Source organism: Tupaia chinensis, unplaced genomic scaffold (genome assembly GCF_000334495.1).
Source record: "Tupaia chinensis unplaced genomic scaffold, TupChi_1.0 Scaffold147417_1, whole genome shotgun sequence".
Taxonomy (NCBI): domain Eukaryota; kingdom Metazoa; phylum Chordata; class Mammalia; order Scandentia; family Tupaiidae; genus Tupaia; species Tupaia belangeri.
The window spans coordinates 2,495,501-2,515,799 of record NW_006207268.1 but is presented as its reverse complement, the minus strand read 5'-3'; the positions used below and the strand labels follow the sequence as shown (position 1 = coordinate 2,515,799).

At 39.8% G+C, this 20,299-nt stretch overlaps 1 protein-coding gene across 1 annotated transcript in view; it reads left to right on the top strand.

Moving 5' to 3' along the window:
* Positions 1-5,597: 5,597 nt before the first annotated feature.
* CLCA1 (chloride channel accessory 1) overlaps positions 5,598-20,299 on the top strand; it is a 38,027-nt gene continuing 23,325 nt past the window's right edge. Inside the window, exons 1-4 of the mRNA XM_006169706.3 lie at positions 5,598-5,773; positions 11,302-11,442; positions 11,606-11,753; positions 15,067-15,172. Of these exons, the coding sequence (XP_006169768.1) occupies positions 5,612-5,773; positions 11,302-11,442; positions 11,606-11,753; positions 15,067-15,172 (557 nt within the window). The 5' untranslated portion in view covers positions 5,598-5,611. The remainder of the gene's footprint in view (positions 5,774-11,301; positions 11,443-11,605; positions 11,754-15,066; positions 15,173-20,299) is intronic.

The window sequence follows — 20,299 nt, the reverse complement described above, 5'->3', positions numbered from 1 at the left end:
CCAGCATGGACTTTAGAAGTTCCAAGCTCCCTTCAGAGCTCAGTGCATTCTGTCTCATCTCTAGTTAGCAACTCCACACTGGGGCCAAGGCCCCGGTGGGGGACATGAGGATATTAATCATGGGCATTGTTCAGTGCCCAGCCTGCCTGTATTGGAAACAGAGTTTCCTCTAAGGCAGAGGCTCTGATCTGGGCTGTTTCCGGATCCTGCCCTCAGAGAAGTTCCCAGCCTTCAGGATTACCACGAGTGACTACTGGGTGCCGTTAAAATGAGAGTTAAATCAAAGATTAAGGTGCCTTGCCAATTTTGTTATAGCACTTCTGTGAGTTATATTGGAAAATTTCTGATATCTGATGTCTGTCTGTTCTGGATTGTCCCTACACTGAGAAGTGAACCTAAGTGTTAATAGATCCTTCAAGGAGTGGCTGAGTACTGTCAGGAGGGCAAAGCCCAGTTTACAGCTTTACAAAGCATCTGCCTTATTGCCTCTACAAAAGCCCTAGCCTAATCTAAATTCTTGTTTCTCTAGCTAGACCTCTTGATTAACTAAGGGGAGAGTCCAGTGGAGAAGAGGCCTAACTAAAAGAAACAGGAGTACAAGGTGGCAGAGGACTTGGGGAGACGGCAGCCTGGAGCTCTAGCCTTAACTTGTCTCACCCCATTCCTTAAGACTCCTACCCTACTAAGCTGTCAGACAGGAGTTTTCCAGCTTTTGTCTCAGATAGATATAGGCCCAATTTTTAATATCTGCCCATGCTTATATTATCCTCTTCCACCTTGGGAAATTTCATGTTTTTAGAGGAGCTAGTAAGCTTGTAAAAATAGAATTTCATACACCTATATTGGTCAAATTTTTTTGATTTTCGGCATCCCTAACTTTTGGCATACACCAGCAGCTTATGAACATGTACAAACAATAACAAAATTTGTTTAACAACTTTTTCAGTATGAAACCGAACAATCTTACTAATAGACCCTCTCAATATTTCTTATAAAATTTAAAGACCAATAATAGGAATAACTAAAGCACATTAACACTATTTGTATATTTGTACTGAAAAAAAAATCACATTATACCCCACAAACATGTACAGTTACAAAATGGTAATAAACATGTTTTATTTATAAATTTATTTCAATTATAAAAGTAACATGTGCTATTATAAAAAGTATAGATGATTAGGAAAGATGTGGTGAATAAAAAAAAGTTTAAATAAAGAAGCTTATTTGTTCTTTTATTAGTAGACATTGGGATAATTCACTTTCTTGCTATTATAAAGCAGGGTTTGTGAGACACCCTTGTATATATAAACTCAGGCACCTGTATGAGTTTGTCCCTTGAACGTGTCACCCTATGCATCTGCTATAGGGTATGACTGTAGGGTAAATTGCCGGGAGTAGAATTGTTTGCTAAAGGTACACAGACTTAAATTGTGATGAATATTACCCTTTAAAACATTTGTATCAATTTATCTCCATTAGTTATGTACGAATGTCTTTTTCTTCAAAGCCTTACAATATAATTAAGAAAGGCAGTAATGAGATGGAGGCTGGAGACCAGAGGCATACTGAGGCACTGTGAGGCAAGGTGAAGAGCTTAAAATTGACTCTTAAATATTTAAGTCTCTGAATTACATTTTGCTCAGTTTTACTTTTTTTTTCTTTTTTTTTAGAAAGAGATTTTGCTATAAGGTGGGTATGCTCACCAGAGAGACAGAGAAACAGAAAGTGAGAAATCATCCCCCAGAGGGGAAAACCACACTACAATCCCTTCTCCTCCATTCTTCTCTTGGGATTTTGGGCATGCAAACACACATGCACCCAGTGTGAGTTTCAAGCTGCCAAGTCTGGGACTTGAACTGTGGTCAGCCATGTGAGAGTCCAGTGATGTAACCATTACACCACCTGCTTTTCCCCATTTTACTCATTTTTATGTGATAGAATTCCATGTAAAGCCCTAGCTTTCTTCTTCTTCTTTTTTGATTAGTCTACCATTTGTTCCTCTAAGGTTAAGATTTGTTTAGGTGGGAATGAAGGGAAAGTTTAAAGATACTTTTGTTTATTAAGTGAATTTCATGTCCCTTGCATTGTTCCATGTTATATTAGTTTCACTTTTTTTAATTTTCAGTATTCAAAAAACACTGGTGTACCATGATTAGTATTATAAAAAGATATTATGCAAGAAGTATTAATAGAGATAGAAAAGACATTTGTAAGGATAATTATATAGCAGTACTGAATTTGTATTCACCGTACAACAGCTTTAAATAAATCCAAAGTGAAAGTTGACACAACCTATAAGGAAGAAAGGAAGAAAGAAAGGAAATAAGAAAGGAAAAAAAAAAAGACAAACTCACAATAATTGGGGATTTTAGCATACCTCTCTCAGTAATCGAAAGAACAAGCAATCATGAAGTTGATAAAAATAAAGATGATTTGGATTAAGAAAATGCAAATAAAAATTACAATGAGATACCGTCTCACCCCAGTTAGAAGGGCTATGAGCAAAAAGGCAAAAAAAATCAAATGCCAGGAAGGTTGCAGAGAAAGGGGTGCTCTTTTACATTGCTGGTGAGTGTCTTAGTCTGCTTAGTTGCTAATAACAGGAAATATCTGAGTCTGGATGTTTTGTCATTTAAAAAAATAGTTTGTTTCAACTCATGGTTTGGAGGTTTAAGATCCAGGGACTACAACTGGAGGGGGTTTTGTAGAAACTCGAGGCGTCATATTACAAAGTCAAGATCAGGGCAGATCCTCTGTGTCCTTGAGTCTCTCTGTCTCATTCCCACCCCTTAAAAAACCCACCAGGAGTCAATCATGTTAGCCTGCCTAATGACCTTATTGTAATTTCTCCCGAAAGGCTGTACCATTTACAACACCACAGTCTGATTAAGTGTTCACCCTCTTAATCCTATCACAGCCAGATCTCAACATCTGAATTTTGGGAGGATTACAAACCATAATAGTGGGACATGAATTAGTACAGTTAATATGGAAAATGACATGGAAGTTCCTCAAAAACTATAAACAGAACTGTAGTATGATTCAGCAATCTCACTAACAAGCCTATTTCCAAAGTAATGGAAATCACTGTGTTGTAAAGATATCTATACCCCAATGTTTATTGCAGCACTAGTCACAATGGCCAAGATATGGAATCACCTAAGTGTTCATCAACAAACAAATGGATAAAGAAAATGTGTTCATCAATAAAGAAATGAGAAAATCAATACAATGGAATACTATTCAGCCATTACAAAGAAGAAAATCCTATCATTTAAGGTAAAATGAGTAAGCCTAGAGGGCTTAATATACATGGGAGTCCAGCGACATAGCCATTATGCCAACTGCTCGTCCAAAGTTTCTATTCTTTTTTTTTTTTTTTTGGAGAGATTTTCACTATAGGGCGCATGCGCTCGCCAGACAGACAGAGAGAGACATTAGAGACAGAAAGCGAGAAATCACCCCCCAGGGGGGATGGTCACGCCGGAATCCCTTCTCCTCCATTCTCCTCTCGGGATCTTGGGCACGCACGCACACGCGCCCGGCGTGAGTTTTAAGCCACCGGGTCCAGGATGCGAACCACGGTCGACTACGTGGGAGTCCAGCGACATAGCCATTACGCTAACTGCTGGTTCCCGAAAGTTTCTATTCTTTATAATTTTCCAAACTCAGGTTATTTCTGTTACTAGCAAATAACAGACTGGAATAGTCACTATGTATTCCTTGCAGGCCAAATTGGTTCCACTGCTTGAGGTCAACCTGGCATCTACTGGAATCCCTGATTCCTCTCACACCACAAGCATGAAGTCTCTTTCCACAAAGCAGCTGGAGGGGCTGGATGACACAGCCGGGAAGTCTAGAGGAGTTGATCACCAGTATAAGATGAGAGGGAGCCACTTCCCCTTCCTCCCTCCAAGGATTGCTCCAAGGAATTGCTTCCTTGTGTATCCCCTTAGGGGACATCCCAGAGGCAGGACATGTGTACCTGCAGGCTGGCCTGCTAAATTTCTTCATGGTATGGCAATCTCCAGGTTAATAACATTTTTCATTGCTTCCCAGACCCACTTCCTCCTTCTCTCATTCTCACTATTTTGAGATTAAACTCTCAAATAAACCAACAGCACACAGCTTGCCTCAGGCTCTGTTTTCCAAGGAATTTAGGCAAAGATATTGTTAGGGGGTCTGAGATATTATGGGATCTTTTTCTTTTAATTTCATATGTATAATATAGGTATGAATGTTTTAATATAAAAGCATATTTTGGATCATCTGGATGATTTATTTATTTATAGTTTTTTTGTTGTCGGGTCCATGTGCTTGCCAGAGAAAGAGAGAGAGAGGGAACGTGAGAGCATTTCCCAGGGTTGAACACCACACCACAATCCCTTCTCCTCCATTCTTCTCTCAGATTTTGGACATGTATGCACATGTACCTGGCATATTTTTTGAAGTTCTGGGTCCAGGACTCTAATTGTGAAGTCAACCATATCAGACACAGCCACTTTAACCTTCATGCCACCTGCTAGCCCAGGACAGTCACTTTATAATTGAATATTTCCATTCCATTTCAATGTTTCAGTTGTAATTGCTTAAGATTGTGTTAGTAAGTACTAATGTAATTTTTAGAAACCAGTATCACAGAAAAGGGACAGACAAGATGCCAATGACACTTATCACCATCTGAAGACCAAATAATATTATGGATGAAGGGATACAGAAAACATTTTCTATAGTTTCACTACAGAAAAATGATGGGCAAGTTTGAATTTTCAGTTGAAGTTTGGCAAATTTAAAAGGCATACAGTAATGGGCTATCTATAGTTCATATTCTAAGTCATATTTAGTTTCAGCAAAATAATTTAATGAGGTTACTTTGAATTTTATTGAGTGGCTGGTAGGAGCTATGGAGTAGAGACAGCCTTGGTCTGATGAAACTTGAGGGGATTTGTTTTAGGACACGAGATATAAATTTTACCTTTTGTCACCATTATAAAATATTTAGAAATATCTGTTGGACATGCTAATGCTTTTGGTACAAGTGGGTTGTCTAAGGCAAGCGCTGAGGGGTGCTGAGGCCCCGTCAAGGTTGATGAGGATGAACGTAAAGAAACCATGAGGGGTAAGCAACTATGATAAGGCTTACCCTTTATGAATGCTTATTGAATATGCAGAACAACCAGGCCTCTGCTGGACAGGCGAAGGTTGAAGGTGGCATTGGTTGGATGGGTGCCCCTGGCTAGGCAAATATTTGTAAGAAGTAAACAAAGCGTTTCATAACCAGGCTGCCTGTCACCTGTGAGTTCTTCCAGGGAACTAGATTGTTCCTCCACCCTCACTTGAGCATATGGCACAGCTGAAGGCAAGACCAACACTCCTTCCAATGAAAACATCTAAAAGTACACAAGTACACAATTTGAGGCAAAGCTGTAGTTAATCATTGTCACATTGAAGACAAATGCAACAGTGAATCAATTCAGGTCAAGGGGTTACTACCCAAGGTGGTGACAAGCCACCTTTTTTTTATATATATATATATATATATGGGTAAAGAGAGACACCTCTATAACCAACATTTTCCGAAGGGAGAGATCAAAGGAGATGCACAGCAATGGGGTCATCTAAGAGTTCTATCTTCATTCTGACCCTTCATCTGCTAGGAGGGGCCCTGAGCAACTCACTCATTCAGCTGAACAATAATGGCTATGAAGGCATTGTCATTGCAATTGACCCTAATGTGCCAGAAGATGAGACACTCATTCAACACATAAAGGTAAGTTCAAGATGGTAATTATCCATGCCTTTAGAAACAATAATAATGTCATAGATCTTGAGTTCTCTCATTCCAGTTGCATGACACTGGCATGTCATTCTTATGTCTAAGTCTCAGCATCTTTCTATGAAAAATGGAAACAATGACCATGGGAACACTTAACCATAAGAATTTCTGTGAGAGATGAGATACTAAATGCAATGCACGTAACTCAGAATTTGATACATTCTTGGCATATAATAAATGATGACCATACTTATGGGCTGTGGATGATTTCACCAAAAATTAGTTAGTTCTCCACAGAAGCAGAGCTGGCCACATTTGGCAGGTATTGCAAGAACAAAGGGTAAGTCCTGTACCTGATTTTACCATTGGCATCTACCAGACTCTCCTTTTGCTCTTCTCATTGTAACCCCCTTCCCTTGCATCTAAAATAGGAGCCCAAGATTAAATCTGAATCTCCTGATGAGAGGAAACCCTGCATTTTTATCAACCCCATTGCAATGGCTCCTTTCAAGGATGCCAAGGGGCAGCATCTCACCTTGTTACCTCTTCTGTGGGGAAAGAGAAAGCAAACAGATACCTCCTATCCTGGCAGAGGCATCTAAACTATTCCCAGGTGAAGGCATTCGATTAGACCTTGTGCAATAGTAAACAGCTAAAAATGAGAAGGAAATGCTTCATCAGAGACCAGTTTTGAATCCAGAGGCAGTGCTGTGTAATGAGTAAGAGTCCTGGACTATAAAGTGGGAATAATAATTACCTACCTCATAGGATTTTGTGAGGTTCAAATTTCAAAAGGCAGGCATGTAAAGACAAGTTGGTTGAAGAGTATAAAGAGTGCTGTAAATTTTTTGCATGCTTTCTGTAAGTCTAAAATTATCATGAATTTTTTTAATGGATGCATAGTGCATGGCATATAGTAAGAACTCAGTAAATGGTGGATTTAATCATTGGTAGCCAGTCCCCTTTTTAATCTCCCTATAGAAAAGTTCATAGTATTAATACGAGGGCCCAGAGGGTCCTTCCCAAAGATTCCTTGCTCTGAGCAGAGGCAAACCCAGAAAGAAGGAGATTAGAGAGAGAACCATCTCTACATGCCAAGTTCGTGGGTAGAAAATGACAGCAAAAGCAAATGAGAAATGGAAGTGAGGGTGCTACCCACAAGAAAGCCTAACCTGTTTAACCCAAAGACTCAGACTGTCTTTGGTAAAAAGGGAAATTCATATCTTCTAAAACTGCTCAATAATCAGAAATCTTCAGTGAGTTTTCCATTACTTGTAAATTTGGAAACAGCATCAGCAAAACAGAAGCAGACACTTGAAAAAACAGATATGGATTGGGTAAGAGAAACATACAGCTGGGGGTTTCTGTCTCTGGCTAGACAGTGGGGTTCAGGAACACTCTCAAAGGGGAAAATAGATGTTTTATCTCTAATGAGAATGGCAATATGTATTATATAGTGGTTTATGGCTTTCAAAATGTCTTCACTGCATTCTTTTGGGGGTTTTTCCTCCTGAGAAATCAATTCTCACTCCAATTAATAAATCAACTTTCTGTTATGAGTCCTAAATGAACTGGTGTGAGATACGCTGGCTTTTAATCATTTTCTTCTCTATAACAAGAACATCTCAAGAGTTAGGTGGAATAGAATAAACAAAATGCCTAATTCGGTAGTTAATGAGTGAGTTTTCCCTCTATATTTGATATTCCAGGGAATCTCACCACGGGCTTTGCCACCTTTCCTCACTCTGCTCCAGTGACGTTCTTCCTAAGGAAAGACTCTCTCCAGAGTTCCATTGTGGGGATGGATGCCTCTAGATAGGCTTTCTTTTCTTTTTGTAAAAGGTAGAAAAGTAATTATTCCATTGTAAGCACTTACACAGTCAGTCATGGAGAGTGACGGGTCTGCTGGCAAGATAGGTCACCCAAACGGAGATGGTGTCAAACTAGTTAGTGGTCAGGGACTAACTCCTAAAAAGAAAAGCAACTCTTATCAAGGATTAATTTAATTTCGGCTTTTAATCATTTTCTTCTCTATAACAAGAACATCTCAAGAGTTAGGTGGAATAGAATAAACAAAATGCCTAATTCGGTAGTTAATGAGTGAGTTTTCCCTCTATATTTGATATTCCAGGGAATCTCACCACGGGCTTTGCCACCTTTCCTCACTCTGCTCCAGTGACGTTCTTCCTAAGGAAAGACTCTCTCCAGAGTTCCATTGTGGGGATGGATGCCTCTAGATAGGCTTTCTTTTCTTTTTGTAAAAGGTAGAAAAGTAATTATTCCATTGTAAGCACTTACACAGTCAGTCATGGAGAGTGACGGGTCTGCTGGCAAGATAGGTCACCCAAACGGAGATGGTGTCAAACTAGTTAGTGGTCAGGGACTAACTCCTAAAAAGAAAAGCAACTCTTATCAAGGATTAATTTAATTTCAAAAACAAATACAAGCTTGACAAGCTCGTCTTTATCTAAGCTTTCTAATTTGCTGCAGCAGGACCATTTCTTCACCTACAAGACCAGTAGACGGTACTGAAGCAGCTCCACCTCCTCACCTGCACTCCTGACTGTATTAATTGTAGAGGCGGCTGGAATTCACTTCAGGAGATGAGGAAAGCAGGGTCGGGGAGAAGGGCTCTCTCTCTGTCCCCCACCCCACCCTCTCTCTCTCTCTCTCTCTCTCTCTCTCTCACACACACACACACAAACACACACACACACACACACACACACACACTGGTAGTATTCTGGGGTCTCCTCATGCACAGGAGCTCAGGCACCGCCTCTGCCAGCACTGCTGTATCAGCTTGTCACTCATCATACCACCTTATATTCATTCCACAAATGTTTACAGAGCATCTACCTCATATCAGATACTAGGAGTCCCATGGTGGTCAATATGTCCTTGTCCTTCAGGAATTTTCAGTCCATCCTATAACCTGTGAGCTCTAACCTTCTCTCAGCCTGTGAATTTAAGTGTCTATTTGTATGAAGTCACCTTCTCAAAACCTAGAATGGATGCCAAAACAAAGGCAACTTCTTGTTTTTATTAATATGGAAGACAAGAGCATTTCATGCTGCTTATTCTTTTTAGGAGACATGAACATTCAATTTCACAAGTCAAATTGTAATACAATGCTCTCACATACGAAGTTCTACACTCACTTTCTGACCTTCTGGGGCTCTTCTTATTTTTAAAATTGACATGATGTTAAACTACTAGTGACTACTGAAAATCTGAGGTTTTGAAAGAGGAAGATGCAAAGTATTAAAAATGCTTTTTAAAAAATTAGCAAGGCAAATTATCACAACTATTTGACAGGGGGGACTGAGGCTCAAAGACATAAAATAAATTCTCAAAGTTTATGTCCTTAGAAAATGGCAGAGCAGAATTCATCCCTGCACCAATACCTAGGTGATGCTTCCCCAGAAAATGATGAACTGTTTCATCTTGTTAAAGCCAACCCCAGTAGGCAGTGGAGCATAGTAACCCTGGTCTGCTTCAACAAGGATTTGCTTCTGCAATGATTAACCCACTCCTCACTTTTCTTTTGTTTTTACATCAGTTTTTGCCATTAGCATTTAAGTTCACATGGAAACAAACCTCCCTCACTTCCCTGGTGTCCTACTCCAGCTATTGCCTCATTTCTCCATTCCTCTTCCATTTCTGGGAAAACTTTCAGAACTGCTGTCTGTATTCGCCATCTCCACTTCCTCCCCTCACTCTTGTGTTCACTGCTACAGAGCTGACATCTCCATTCGGCTGAAATGGCTCGCCCATGTAGCCCAGCCCAGCCATGAGTTCTGACTCCTCATTTGCAGTGATTGTTCAACAGTGCTTGAGGGCAACGTTTGAGCCTCCTTCTGATAACACAGTCCCAAACCAAGGTCTCTGATCTCCTTCAGGGGCACTGACTATTCTGCAGCATCTCCCCTGTTGCCTTCTCTGCTTCCCACCTCTAAGTGCTGGGGATCCCCACCCCGTCACCAGTCTCCATCACTATCCATCTTTATTCCTCTGCCAACACCCACTTTTGAGGCCGATGGTTTTCAGTCCTCCTAGTAGACCTGACACCCTCTTTCTATAACCGTCTCTGATAATACTATGTCTTGTCATAATGCATCTCAGGGAATCTGCTGAGGTATTTATTATTGAACACTATCACTCTTCATTTTAGAGAAATAAAGATAGGTATGATTCAAAAATATGTAATGATGCCTGTTCCTTATATCAAACTCTTAGAGGTATACTAGAAATAAGTGCTGCCATAATATTTAGTATTAAATTTAGTTTAATTTAGTATGAAGACCCAGTTACATCTAGAGTTTGCAGTTGTTGAAGTTGTGTTTTTGAATTTCTCTACACTACTACTGGCTAGTAAGACCTTGTGAATCTTTCATTCTCAGTTTCTCCCTCCACGACATACTGATCCTCAGAGAATCAAACGCAGTGAAACTAATGGCTGACATTTATGCAGCGCTTGTCCCTGGTGCTTCACACTTGACTTCATTTGTTCTTCATCTTAACCTTATCAACTAGTCACTATAATATTTTCTACTTTGGGACCAGCAGTTAGCGTAATGGCTATGTCGCTGAACTCCCACGTAGTCTACCGTGGTTCAAGTCCTGGACCCGCTGGCTTAAATTCACGCCAGGCGCGTGTGTGTGTGTGTGTGTGTGTGTGTGCCCAAGATCCCGAGAGGAGAATGGAGGAGAAGGGATTGCGGCATGGCCATCCCCCCTGGGGGGTGATTTCTCGCTTTGTATCTCTCTGTCTGGCGAGCGCACACGCCCTATAGCAAAAACCTCTCCAAGTATAGTATTACAATTTGACTTGTGAAATTGAATGTTCATGTCTCCTAAATAAGCAGCATGAAATGCTCTTGTCTTCCATATTAATAAAACCATGAAGTTACCTTTGTTTTGGCATCCATTCTGGATTTTGAGAAGGTGACTTCATACAAATAGACACTTAAACTCACAGGCTTATATATATATATATATATTTCTGCTTTGTAAATGGGGAAACAGAGGCTCAAAATTAGAAATTGGCTAATGTCCCACAATAAATGGTAAAGCCAGGATTGGTATCTGTTTCTAGAGTCATGCCACTGAAACACAGAATACATGGTATATACTCAAAAAGGCAACCTATTATTATTCAAACATATTTCCACATTTCCCATCTTGACAAATAAGTTGCCTCTTAAAGCATGAAATACAGGATGCAGCTGAAGCACACTGGTTAAACACGACACACTATAAAGCAGTCCCACATGGGAAAGTTCCAGGGTCAAGTCTGGAGACCTCCCCGAGTACACCCAGCATGAGTTTGTCTAGGGTCTGCTCTTGGCTGAAGCTGGGATCATGGCATCAAGATCCCTTTGGAAATATTCTCTTTCTCTCTCATTCATGAAAGAAATAAAGAAACTTTTAAAAACTGTGAAATACATATGTAAATTTGAAGGATGGTGATTTAGTCTATTTTCATTCATCACAGTTATGTACGATTTTTTTCTCCTCAGGACATGGTGACCCAGGCATCTCCATACCTGTTTGAAGCTACAGGAAAAAGATTTTATTTCAAAAGTGTTGCCATTTTGATTCCTGAAACATGGAAGACAAAACCTGAGTATATGAGACCCAAACTCGAGACCTACAAAAATGTGAGAATATAAAGTTCTTTCAAATTCTATTTTTTTTCTGTAATTCAGATGTTCTTAAATCAAAATACTCTAAAATCATATAAAATTGTTTGAAATACTCCTGTGTGAACAAGGACAATTTGCTAAAATTTCCTGATGACCAAAATGTTGTCTTAAATTTCAGGCTGACGTTCTGGTGGCTGAACCTAATCCTCCAGGGAATGATGATCCCTACACTGAGCAGATGGGAAAGTGTGGAGAAATGGGTGAAAAGATTTATTTCACTCCTGACTTCTTAGCAGGAAAAAAGTTGGTTCAATATGGGCCACAAGGTATGGATGCACATGAAATAGTCTATATATATTCTTACAACATTTAGTTATTTTACGTTCAAAGTAGATTAACAATAGCACGATTTTGGTGAGTAAACACATTTAAGCCAAATAAATGACTACAAATAAATCAACAGCATTTTTTTACTTAAAACTAGGATCCAAAATAGTGCATTTCTGAGCTAAAAATTTAAATCCTTATTTTTCACGAATAAAATTTAAATGCAGTATTTTTATTTTAAAAATTATATAGTATCATATAACTGTTAGTATGTATAATACATTTCTATGGATCTGTAAGGAGACTCACCTGAATGAATTGAATGCCCTTCCTGCAATTCATGTGATGGCCACCAGATGGTGAACATGCACAGTGCTCTATACTTTGATGTGTGATTCAAATGATTAAAGATTTTATTTAAGTTCTGATATTCAGGTTCAGTGGGTATGGAGTAGGACCCGAATAATCTGCATCTTTGTTATTGTTGTGCTTTGTTTTTGTTTCACTTAATTATTTTTTATTGCCAGAAAGAGAGAGAGAGAGAGAAATCATTCCCTAATGGGGTGTAGTTATACCACAATCCCTTTTCCTCCATTCCTTCTTCCCATCAGGATTCTGGGCATGCAGAATCTCTTAAGAAAAAAAAAAACAAAAACAGCAAAATACCAATATACACAGTAAGTGCCATAGTGGAATGGAAGGAAAACACAAAGGAGACATTCCTAGTCTAATTTGAGGGTGTCAGGGAAGGTTCACAGGTGAACAGAAGCTTGATTTTGAAAGAAGGGATTTACAAAAGGAAAAATATGGGCCAGCCAATGGCAGGGGGGCTAACATGGCTGGGGATGTTTTTCAAGTTGCTGGGGCTGGGATTCAACCCACAGTCAGGTGTGTGGAATCTGGCTCCCTTCCCTGCTGTGCTGTGGGGCAGACCGAGGACCTCAGTTTTAACAGTGTCTCAGGTGTTGCTGATACTGCTGACCTAGAAGCTGCATTTTGAGTAGTAGGCAGAATATTCTTGCAGTTCAGCTCTTAAAAACTTGTAACTAAAGAAAAAAGTCTAATCTTCCTTTGCAAAATAGAGTACCATTTCTGTAGAGCTGGACAGAGCAATCCTCAGGGAAAATATTAAAATAAGCAAGGAGCATATATAACATGAACTTTTCAAGTATAATCAAATGCAATTAGTTACTGCTATTAGATTTCTCTATTTCAAAAAAGATTAGGACTCCTAGAACCAGCTTGATTTTCTTTACTAAAATAGACAAGGCAAGGAAAATACACAAGGAAAGAACTCTGGCACTTCCATGCCCCCACCCAAAATACATTAAAGCACTTAAAGAGCCTTATCAGGGAAAGAAATAAAAAAGGCAAATGACCTCTTTGCTGTTCTTTAACACTCCATTTCATCTCCATAACAGGAACAGAAAATTCCCAATAAATAAATAAACTTATTTATTTGTCTCAATAAATTCCTGAAAAAAAAAAAACGATTAAACTCACTGCTCCCTCCCCTTTCTGAGGCCACTCCCATTGTCACAGTCATATATAATGTCATTTTTTTAAAATCTTCTTTCTGTACTGTAACTCCACTTCTGGTCCCTCACAATTATCCCTTACCTTTAAGAGACCTTCAGTTGTTCTCCAGGACCTACAGATTAACCTAAATCCTTACAATGGGAGATTAGAGCTTCTGTTCTATGTCCTCCCCCCTAACCTGGGCCTCCAAATTCAGTTCACTTAGAATTTACACTTCAGAAAAGCTAAGTTGTAGTTAAGTCACCTACGATTTATTCAAATTTAACAAATATTACGGAGTGCTCACTCAGTTCTTGACACCATGTTCCCAACTATGACCATGAATAAGTCATATTGCCCATCTTCATAGAGACAGGTGTCTAATGTGAGACAATGGTAATTACACAGCTAGCAAGTGGCATAGTGGTTAAGGCGCTGGACTCCCACAGGGTCAAAAGCGGTTCAAGTTCCAGATTCAGAGGCTTGAAACTCTCGCTGGGCACTGGTACATGTATGCACCCAAAATCCCAATAAGAGACTGGAGAAGAAGGGATTATAGCATGACCATCACCCCAGGGGATGATTTTTCACTTTCTCTCTGTCTCTCTCTGTGTGTCTCCAGCGAGCACATACACCCTATAGCAAAAATCTCTCTTAAGAAAAAAAAAAACAAAAACAGCAAAATACCAATATACACAGTAAGTGCCATAGTGGAATGGAAGGAAAACACAAAGGAGACATTCCTAGTCTAATTTGAGGGTGTCAGGGAAGGTTCACAGGTGAACAGAAGCTTGATTTTGAAAGAAGGGATTTACAAAAGGAAAAATATGGGCCAGCCAATGGCATTAAAAAAAGGAAAAATGTGGGCCAGCCAATGGCAGGGTGGCTAACATGGCTGGATCCCACATGGTAAATTGTACAGATCAAGTCCTGGACCTGGCAGCTTGAAAAACACAGTTAGGTTTGCCCGAAATCCTGAATGGAGAAATGGAAAAGGGATTGCAGTGTGGCCATCCTCCTTGGGGTGAGGAAAGATGTATAAAAGGACCAGAGATGAGCAAAAGCATGGTGTGGCCTGGAAAGCAAGAGTTTAGGAATTCATCGTCCTTACGAGGTGTTGGAAGAAGAAATAAGACTGCAGAGAGAAGGGCCTGAATCATCAGGAACCTCATATGCCATGTGAAGGAGTCAGCTCCCCAAGCAACACAAGGGAGCCAGGAGAGGCTGGAGACATGGAGGCCAGCTGGATGGGCACTGCAGTAATTCAGGAATAAATGGCAATGAGACCAGAAAGATGAGAATGTATCAAGGCAAAATAGTAGAATTGTAGTAGGCAGGCCTCGTGACTGATCAGACAGGAGCCAGGAGGGAGAAGGCCCTGGAGTGGATGCTGCGCTCACTACTCTGTGAATGCCTCCTCCGCCATGACACTCGCACCACCGTTACATTCGCATGGCTGACAGTCCAGTGATCTGACGGTGCCTGCCCTCCGCTGCACCATGAGCTACGTGAAGATAACACATTGTTTCATTTTTGTGTTAATAACTGTCTGCCACTTACTCAGTGATGAGCCAAAATAAGTATTTACATGTTTGAGAAACGCACAGTTGTCGTATTCAATCATTCTAAGGAAATCAAGCCTTTAATTTTAAAAAAATATATTGACATAGCAGAGCATAATGAGTGTCCAGATGAACTGCCTTCTCCCAGCGCTTTCTCTTCAGGTATAAAGAGACACTAAGCACGTTGCTGCTATTTACACTGTAACCAGAGCTTTAATATCTGTTCTCACAGGAAGGACATTTGTCCACGAATGGGCTCACCTGCGGTGGGGTGTGTTTGATGAGTACAACAAGGACCAGAAGTTCTACTTATCCAATGGGAAAAACCAAGCAGTAAAGTACGTATATTTTGATTTAACTTTTCCCAAACTATTTTAAATTGCAACCAATTTTGTTTCTAAAATTGATTTCTTTAAAATACCAGTTTTCTGTCTTCTACTGTATCTCTATTTTCTTGGTGCCTTCTTTTTCAGATTTCTATAAAACTACCATGTTTGTGTACATCAGTTAATTGAATTTGCCACTCTGCAATTAGAAATCATTTCTCTCTCTCTTTTATAAACGTACCAAGTTTGACCAATGAGTAGGTGCTCTGTTGAGGCTTTCCACCTTCCTGTACCAGAATCAGTGACAAAAACAGTGCTAATGGGCTCTTCAGTACCTCTAGGGCAGAATGGTTGAATGGTTCGAAAAGGACTAGGGAACTTATCTGAAAGAGAATCCAAGTAAGAAGACAAAACAAAAACTCCTCACAGTCTCAATTAAACTCTGTTTAGTGTCAGTAGAAAACAAACAATGCTGGGAAAGTACCCTTGGCTGCCATGGTTTTAGGAGCCAGTTTTCGGCAACCAACAGTTTTAGTGTATATAATTTGCTTTAGCACAAACATAAGTAGATGGGAAACGTCCCAATTTATTTTCAAGGGCTAGATAATGCAGATGCTGACAGATACAATGAAAAAAGTATCTCTAGATAAAACTCTCTAAAAAATATTTAAAGACTTTTTTTAAAAAGGTAGATTACAACTGGCAGAAGTAAGGGAATAACAGGGTCAAGTAGGATATCTTCCAGAAATCTAACTGTTGTAATATTAGGTGAATAATTAATATATCAAGTAAAGAACAAATCATTATTCCACTAGATTCTCAAAAGGAACTTGACAAAATTGCATGTTTAGGAGCCAGCAGGTGGAATGGTGGTGAAGGTCCTGGACTCCTACATGACCGAGAGTGGTTCGAGTTGCAGACCTGGCAGCTTAAATATCACACAGGGAGCTTATGCTTGCGTGCCCCAAATCCCAAAAGAATGGAGGAGCAGAGATTGCAGCATGGCCATCCCCCCTTGTGGGGTGATTTAGCATTTTCCCTCTCTCTGTGAGCACACGTGCCCTATGACAAAAACCTAAAAAAATACATATAGCTTTTTTTTTCCCTAAGTTAGAAAACATTAACCTCTTTTTAAAGAACAGAAGCTGGTGTAAGCTTCTGGTCCTGCCTGTCTGATGGCTCTTCAAGGGGATGGCTTCAGTTAGCTCCTTTACTAGCTTGATTTGGTAGACCTGTCTCCTGGGGGGAATGCACTGGGCACAGAATTCAGCCTCAGGTTTCCATGTCTCTCACAAGAGCCTTGTAGCTCCACTGGCCTCTTCCCATTCAAACTGTGTCAACTCAGCCCTCCTCCCTTATTTCATCCTTCTTTGTGGGGTTTCTTCAGGCATAAAGAGACACTAGTGCATTGCTGTTCCTAGAGCCACACGGTCTGTCAGATTCCTCCAGCTTGTACGTGGTGCACTGCGCAGACCACAGTCCAGCATCATTTCCCATTGAATTGAGATCACAAGTTTGATCGTTCAACTCTCAGTCCAAGGGCACCATTCCAAACCTGACGTCTGCCTTCTCCACATCTGTTTTCTAAGCTTCCAGACAGTTAGACACTGTCTACTCTCGAGAGAAAGGCTGATTAGTTCACATTCCTTCCTAGAGATATTCTAGAAATATCTACCTCTATAGCACTTTCTTCCCTAGATAACCACATTAGCAAAGATGACATGATTACCATGTCCCCTTCAAAATTAATGTTAATATATTAATAATATGTTCTTCTCTTTATCTTCCAAATTTTAAAATTAATTTTAAGGCCTAGAAACAATACCAAAATGACAATACTGCCCACAATAGGCTACTTCCTGTATGTATACAATACAGAACATCTACTGAAAGACAACAGATTGCATCATTTTTAATAGGGAAACACTGGAGACATTCCCGAAAATAAGATAAGGATGGCCACCATTACCATGGTTCTCTAACCTTGTTTAGGAAGGTGTACCCAGTGCGATAACACTTGAAACTAGGGATATAAAGAAAAGGCTATTAGAGGGACCAGCAGTTAGCGTAATGGCTATGTCGCTGGACTCCCACGTAGTCGACCGCGGTTCGCGTCCTGGACCAGGTGGCTTAAAACTCACGCTGGGCACGTGTGCGTGCGTGTCCAAGATCCCGAGAGGAGAATGGAGGAGAAGGGATTGCGGCGTGGCCATCCCCCCGGGGGGTGATTTCTTGGTTTCTGTCTCTCTGTCTCTGTCTGGCGAGCGCACACGCCCTATAGTGAAAACCTCTCCAAAAAAAAAAGAAAAAGAAAGAAAGAAAGAAAAGGCTATTCGAAAGAAACAGAAAAAATTTTTATGCAGGTGATATGTGGTCCACATAGGAAATCCAGGGGAATAAACTGAAATTAGACTTGACAAGAGAAGTCCATAGGTGACCAGATACAAAATAAATGTTCAAATTGCCTTCTTATCTATTAGCAATAATCCATTTAAAAATAAAAGGAAAACTACTACATTCAAGAGAAGTTAGAGGTATAATAAAAGTAGAAAAAAAACTCTAAGAAATGTAAAAGTAATATGTGAAGAAAACTTGAAGTCCTAAAAGATTTAAAAGAAAACCAAAATAAATTTAGAGATTTATTTATTCATTTATTTATTTTTGGTTTATTTATTTATTTTGAAAGATAGCATGCGTGTGTGTGTGTGTGTGTGTATGTGTGAGAGAGAGAGAGAAAGAGAGAGAGAAGTACACTTGACAGGGTCTTCCCACACTATGATCCATGATCTCCCTCCTAGCCTCCCAACCAGGATTATGGGTATGGACAGGTGCTACCAGTGTATTCTGTACCTGGGATCTAAACCCAGACATCCTGGCGCTAGCAGATGGCATGGTGGATAAGGCCCTGTTCTCCCACATGGCTGACTATGGTTCAAGTCCCAGACCTGGCACCTTGCTTTCTCCCACGTAGTCGACCACGGTTCAAGTCCCGGACCTGGTGGCTTAAACTCTTACTGGGTGCATGTGTGTGTGTGCCCAGGAGCCTGAGAGGAGAATGGAGGAGAAGGGATTGTGGCATGGCCATACCCCCTGGGGAATAGTTTCTTGCTTTCTGTCTCTCTGTCTCTCTCTGTCTTTCTGGAGAGCTCACATGCCCTTTAGTAAAAACCTCTCCAAAAAAAGAAAAAAAAAAAAGAAATACAAATTTGATAAAGATTAAATCCATTTATGCCTTTAACAATCAACCAGTTACTAGATTGCCCAGTAACTTACAGTTGGGATGTGTAATCCTGTGGCTGATTTTTTTTTTTTTTTGAGAGGTTTTCACTATAGGGCACGTGTACTTGCCAGAAAGACAGGGAGAGACAGAGAGATAGAAAGCGAGAAATCACCCCCCAGGGGGGATGGCCACGCTGCAATCCCTTCTCCTCCATTCTCCTCTCAGGATCTTGGGCACACACGTACACACGCCTGGCGTGAGTTTAAGCCACTGAGTCTGGGACTCAAACCACGGTCTACTACATGGGAGTCCAGTGACATAGCCATTACACTAACTGCTGGTCCCCTGTGGCTGATTATTAAAGGTATAAATTGGCACAACTTTTCTGGGAAAAAATTTAGCTCTATATCAAATCCAAATTATTTTCTGTGTTCTGACCAGTAATTTCATGTTTAAATATATTTTTTAAGGAAATGATAGAAAGAGTTGTATCAATAGGCTTTACTACTGTTCAGGGCCAGTTCATGGCATGGTGGTTAAAGTGGCTGGATCCCAAATGGCTGATCATGCAATTAGATTCCCTTATTGGGTGGCTTGCTGGGCACATGTGCATGTGGACCCAAAAATCTTAAAAGGAGGAAAAATTGGAGAAGGGATTGACCATTCCCCATGACACGGGGGTTGCTTTCCCATTTCCCTTTTCTTTTTACCTCTTTCCTAGGAGCACACGCGCCTTCTGGCAAAACAAAAAATGTTCATATGTTTGAATCAAACTGGAAATGGATCATGTAACAAGTTTGAAACTACATTAGGAATTTTATGTGAATCTTTATTCACTGATGTTTTACTTTTATTACTAACAAATTGAGACTAAACTAAATAAATTAGGTTGAATTCCTAGTATAATATCAAAACGGAATTATTAAAGTCACATTTTGAAAGATTATTAAATAATGTATTAAAATTTTAAATATATTAAAGTACTGAGTTTTTTCCTTTTGGTTTTTTAAGGTTTTTTTTTTTTTTAAAATAAAGTCTCTAGAAAGAAGATATGGCTTTTTAAGATTTTTTTAGGGTGCGTGCACTCACTGGAGAAATGGATAGAGACAGTGAGAGGGAAAGTAAGAAATCACCCTCCAGGGGAGATGGCCGCACCACATTCTCCTGAGATTTTTGGGTCACTCATACACATGTGTGCTGAGTCCAACACCTTAACTACCACACCACCTGCTGGCCCCAACATACTGAGTTTTATAAAGGCAGGAAACAAAGCTACATATGCAATGCTAAGCTGGTAAATAGAAAGAGAAGGAAGTGTTTGTGCAGGTTAGCCACAGATTCTTTCTGCTGCTATAACATGATCTTTTTCTTTTCTCCTTTATACTTTTGCTACTTTCCAAATCTCCTGTAGTGTTCATGTATTGTTTATACACCCCCAAAATATCATTAAAAAGATGTGTAAAAAGCATTCTACTTATAATAGCAACAAAACTCATAAATATAAAAAAATTAAAATACCTATGAACATACAAAAACTATGCAAAAGCTGAATGAAATAAACTAATTAAAAAGAAGTTAGAGAAATGTCAGCATGCTTTTTTTTTTCTTTCCCTCCCTTTTGGGAGGAAACAAAACAAGGCTCTTGGTTTTCCAGAAATGAGGGAAATAGATTAGGAGGTGCCTAAGAACTTTAATTCTTACTAATGCGAACAGCAGCCATAAGCCAGATTTTGCTTTTCTGCTGCATTGAAATAAGTTCTGATACTATTTTTAGGAGCTCCTGAGATACTTTCTGGCAAACAAAAAATAACTCTGAGGAAAATTTAATTCTGCTATGTAACTAGATGTGTACGTTGCTTGGATTATAAATGGCAATCATGGACAAGATGGCATGTCAGAAACCTACACCGTCTAACCCT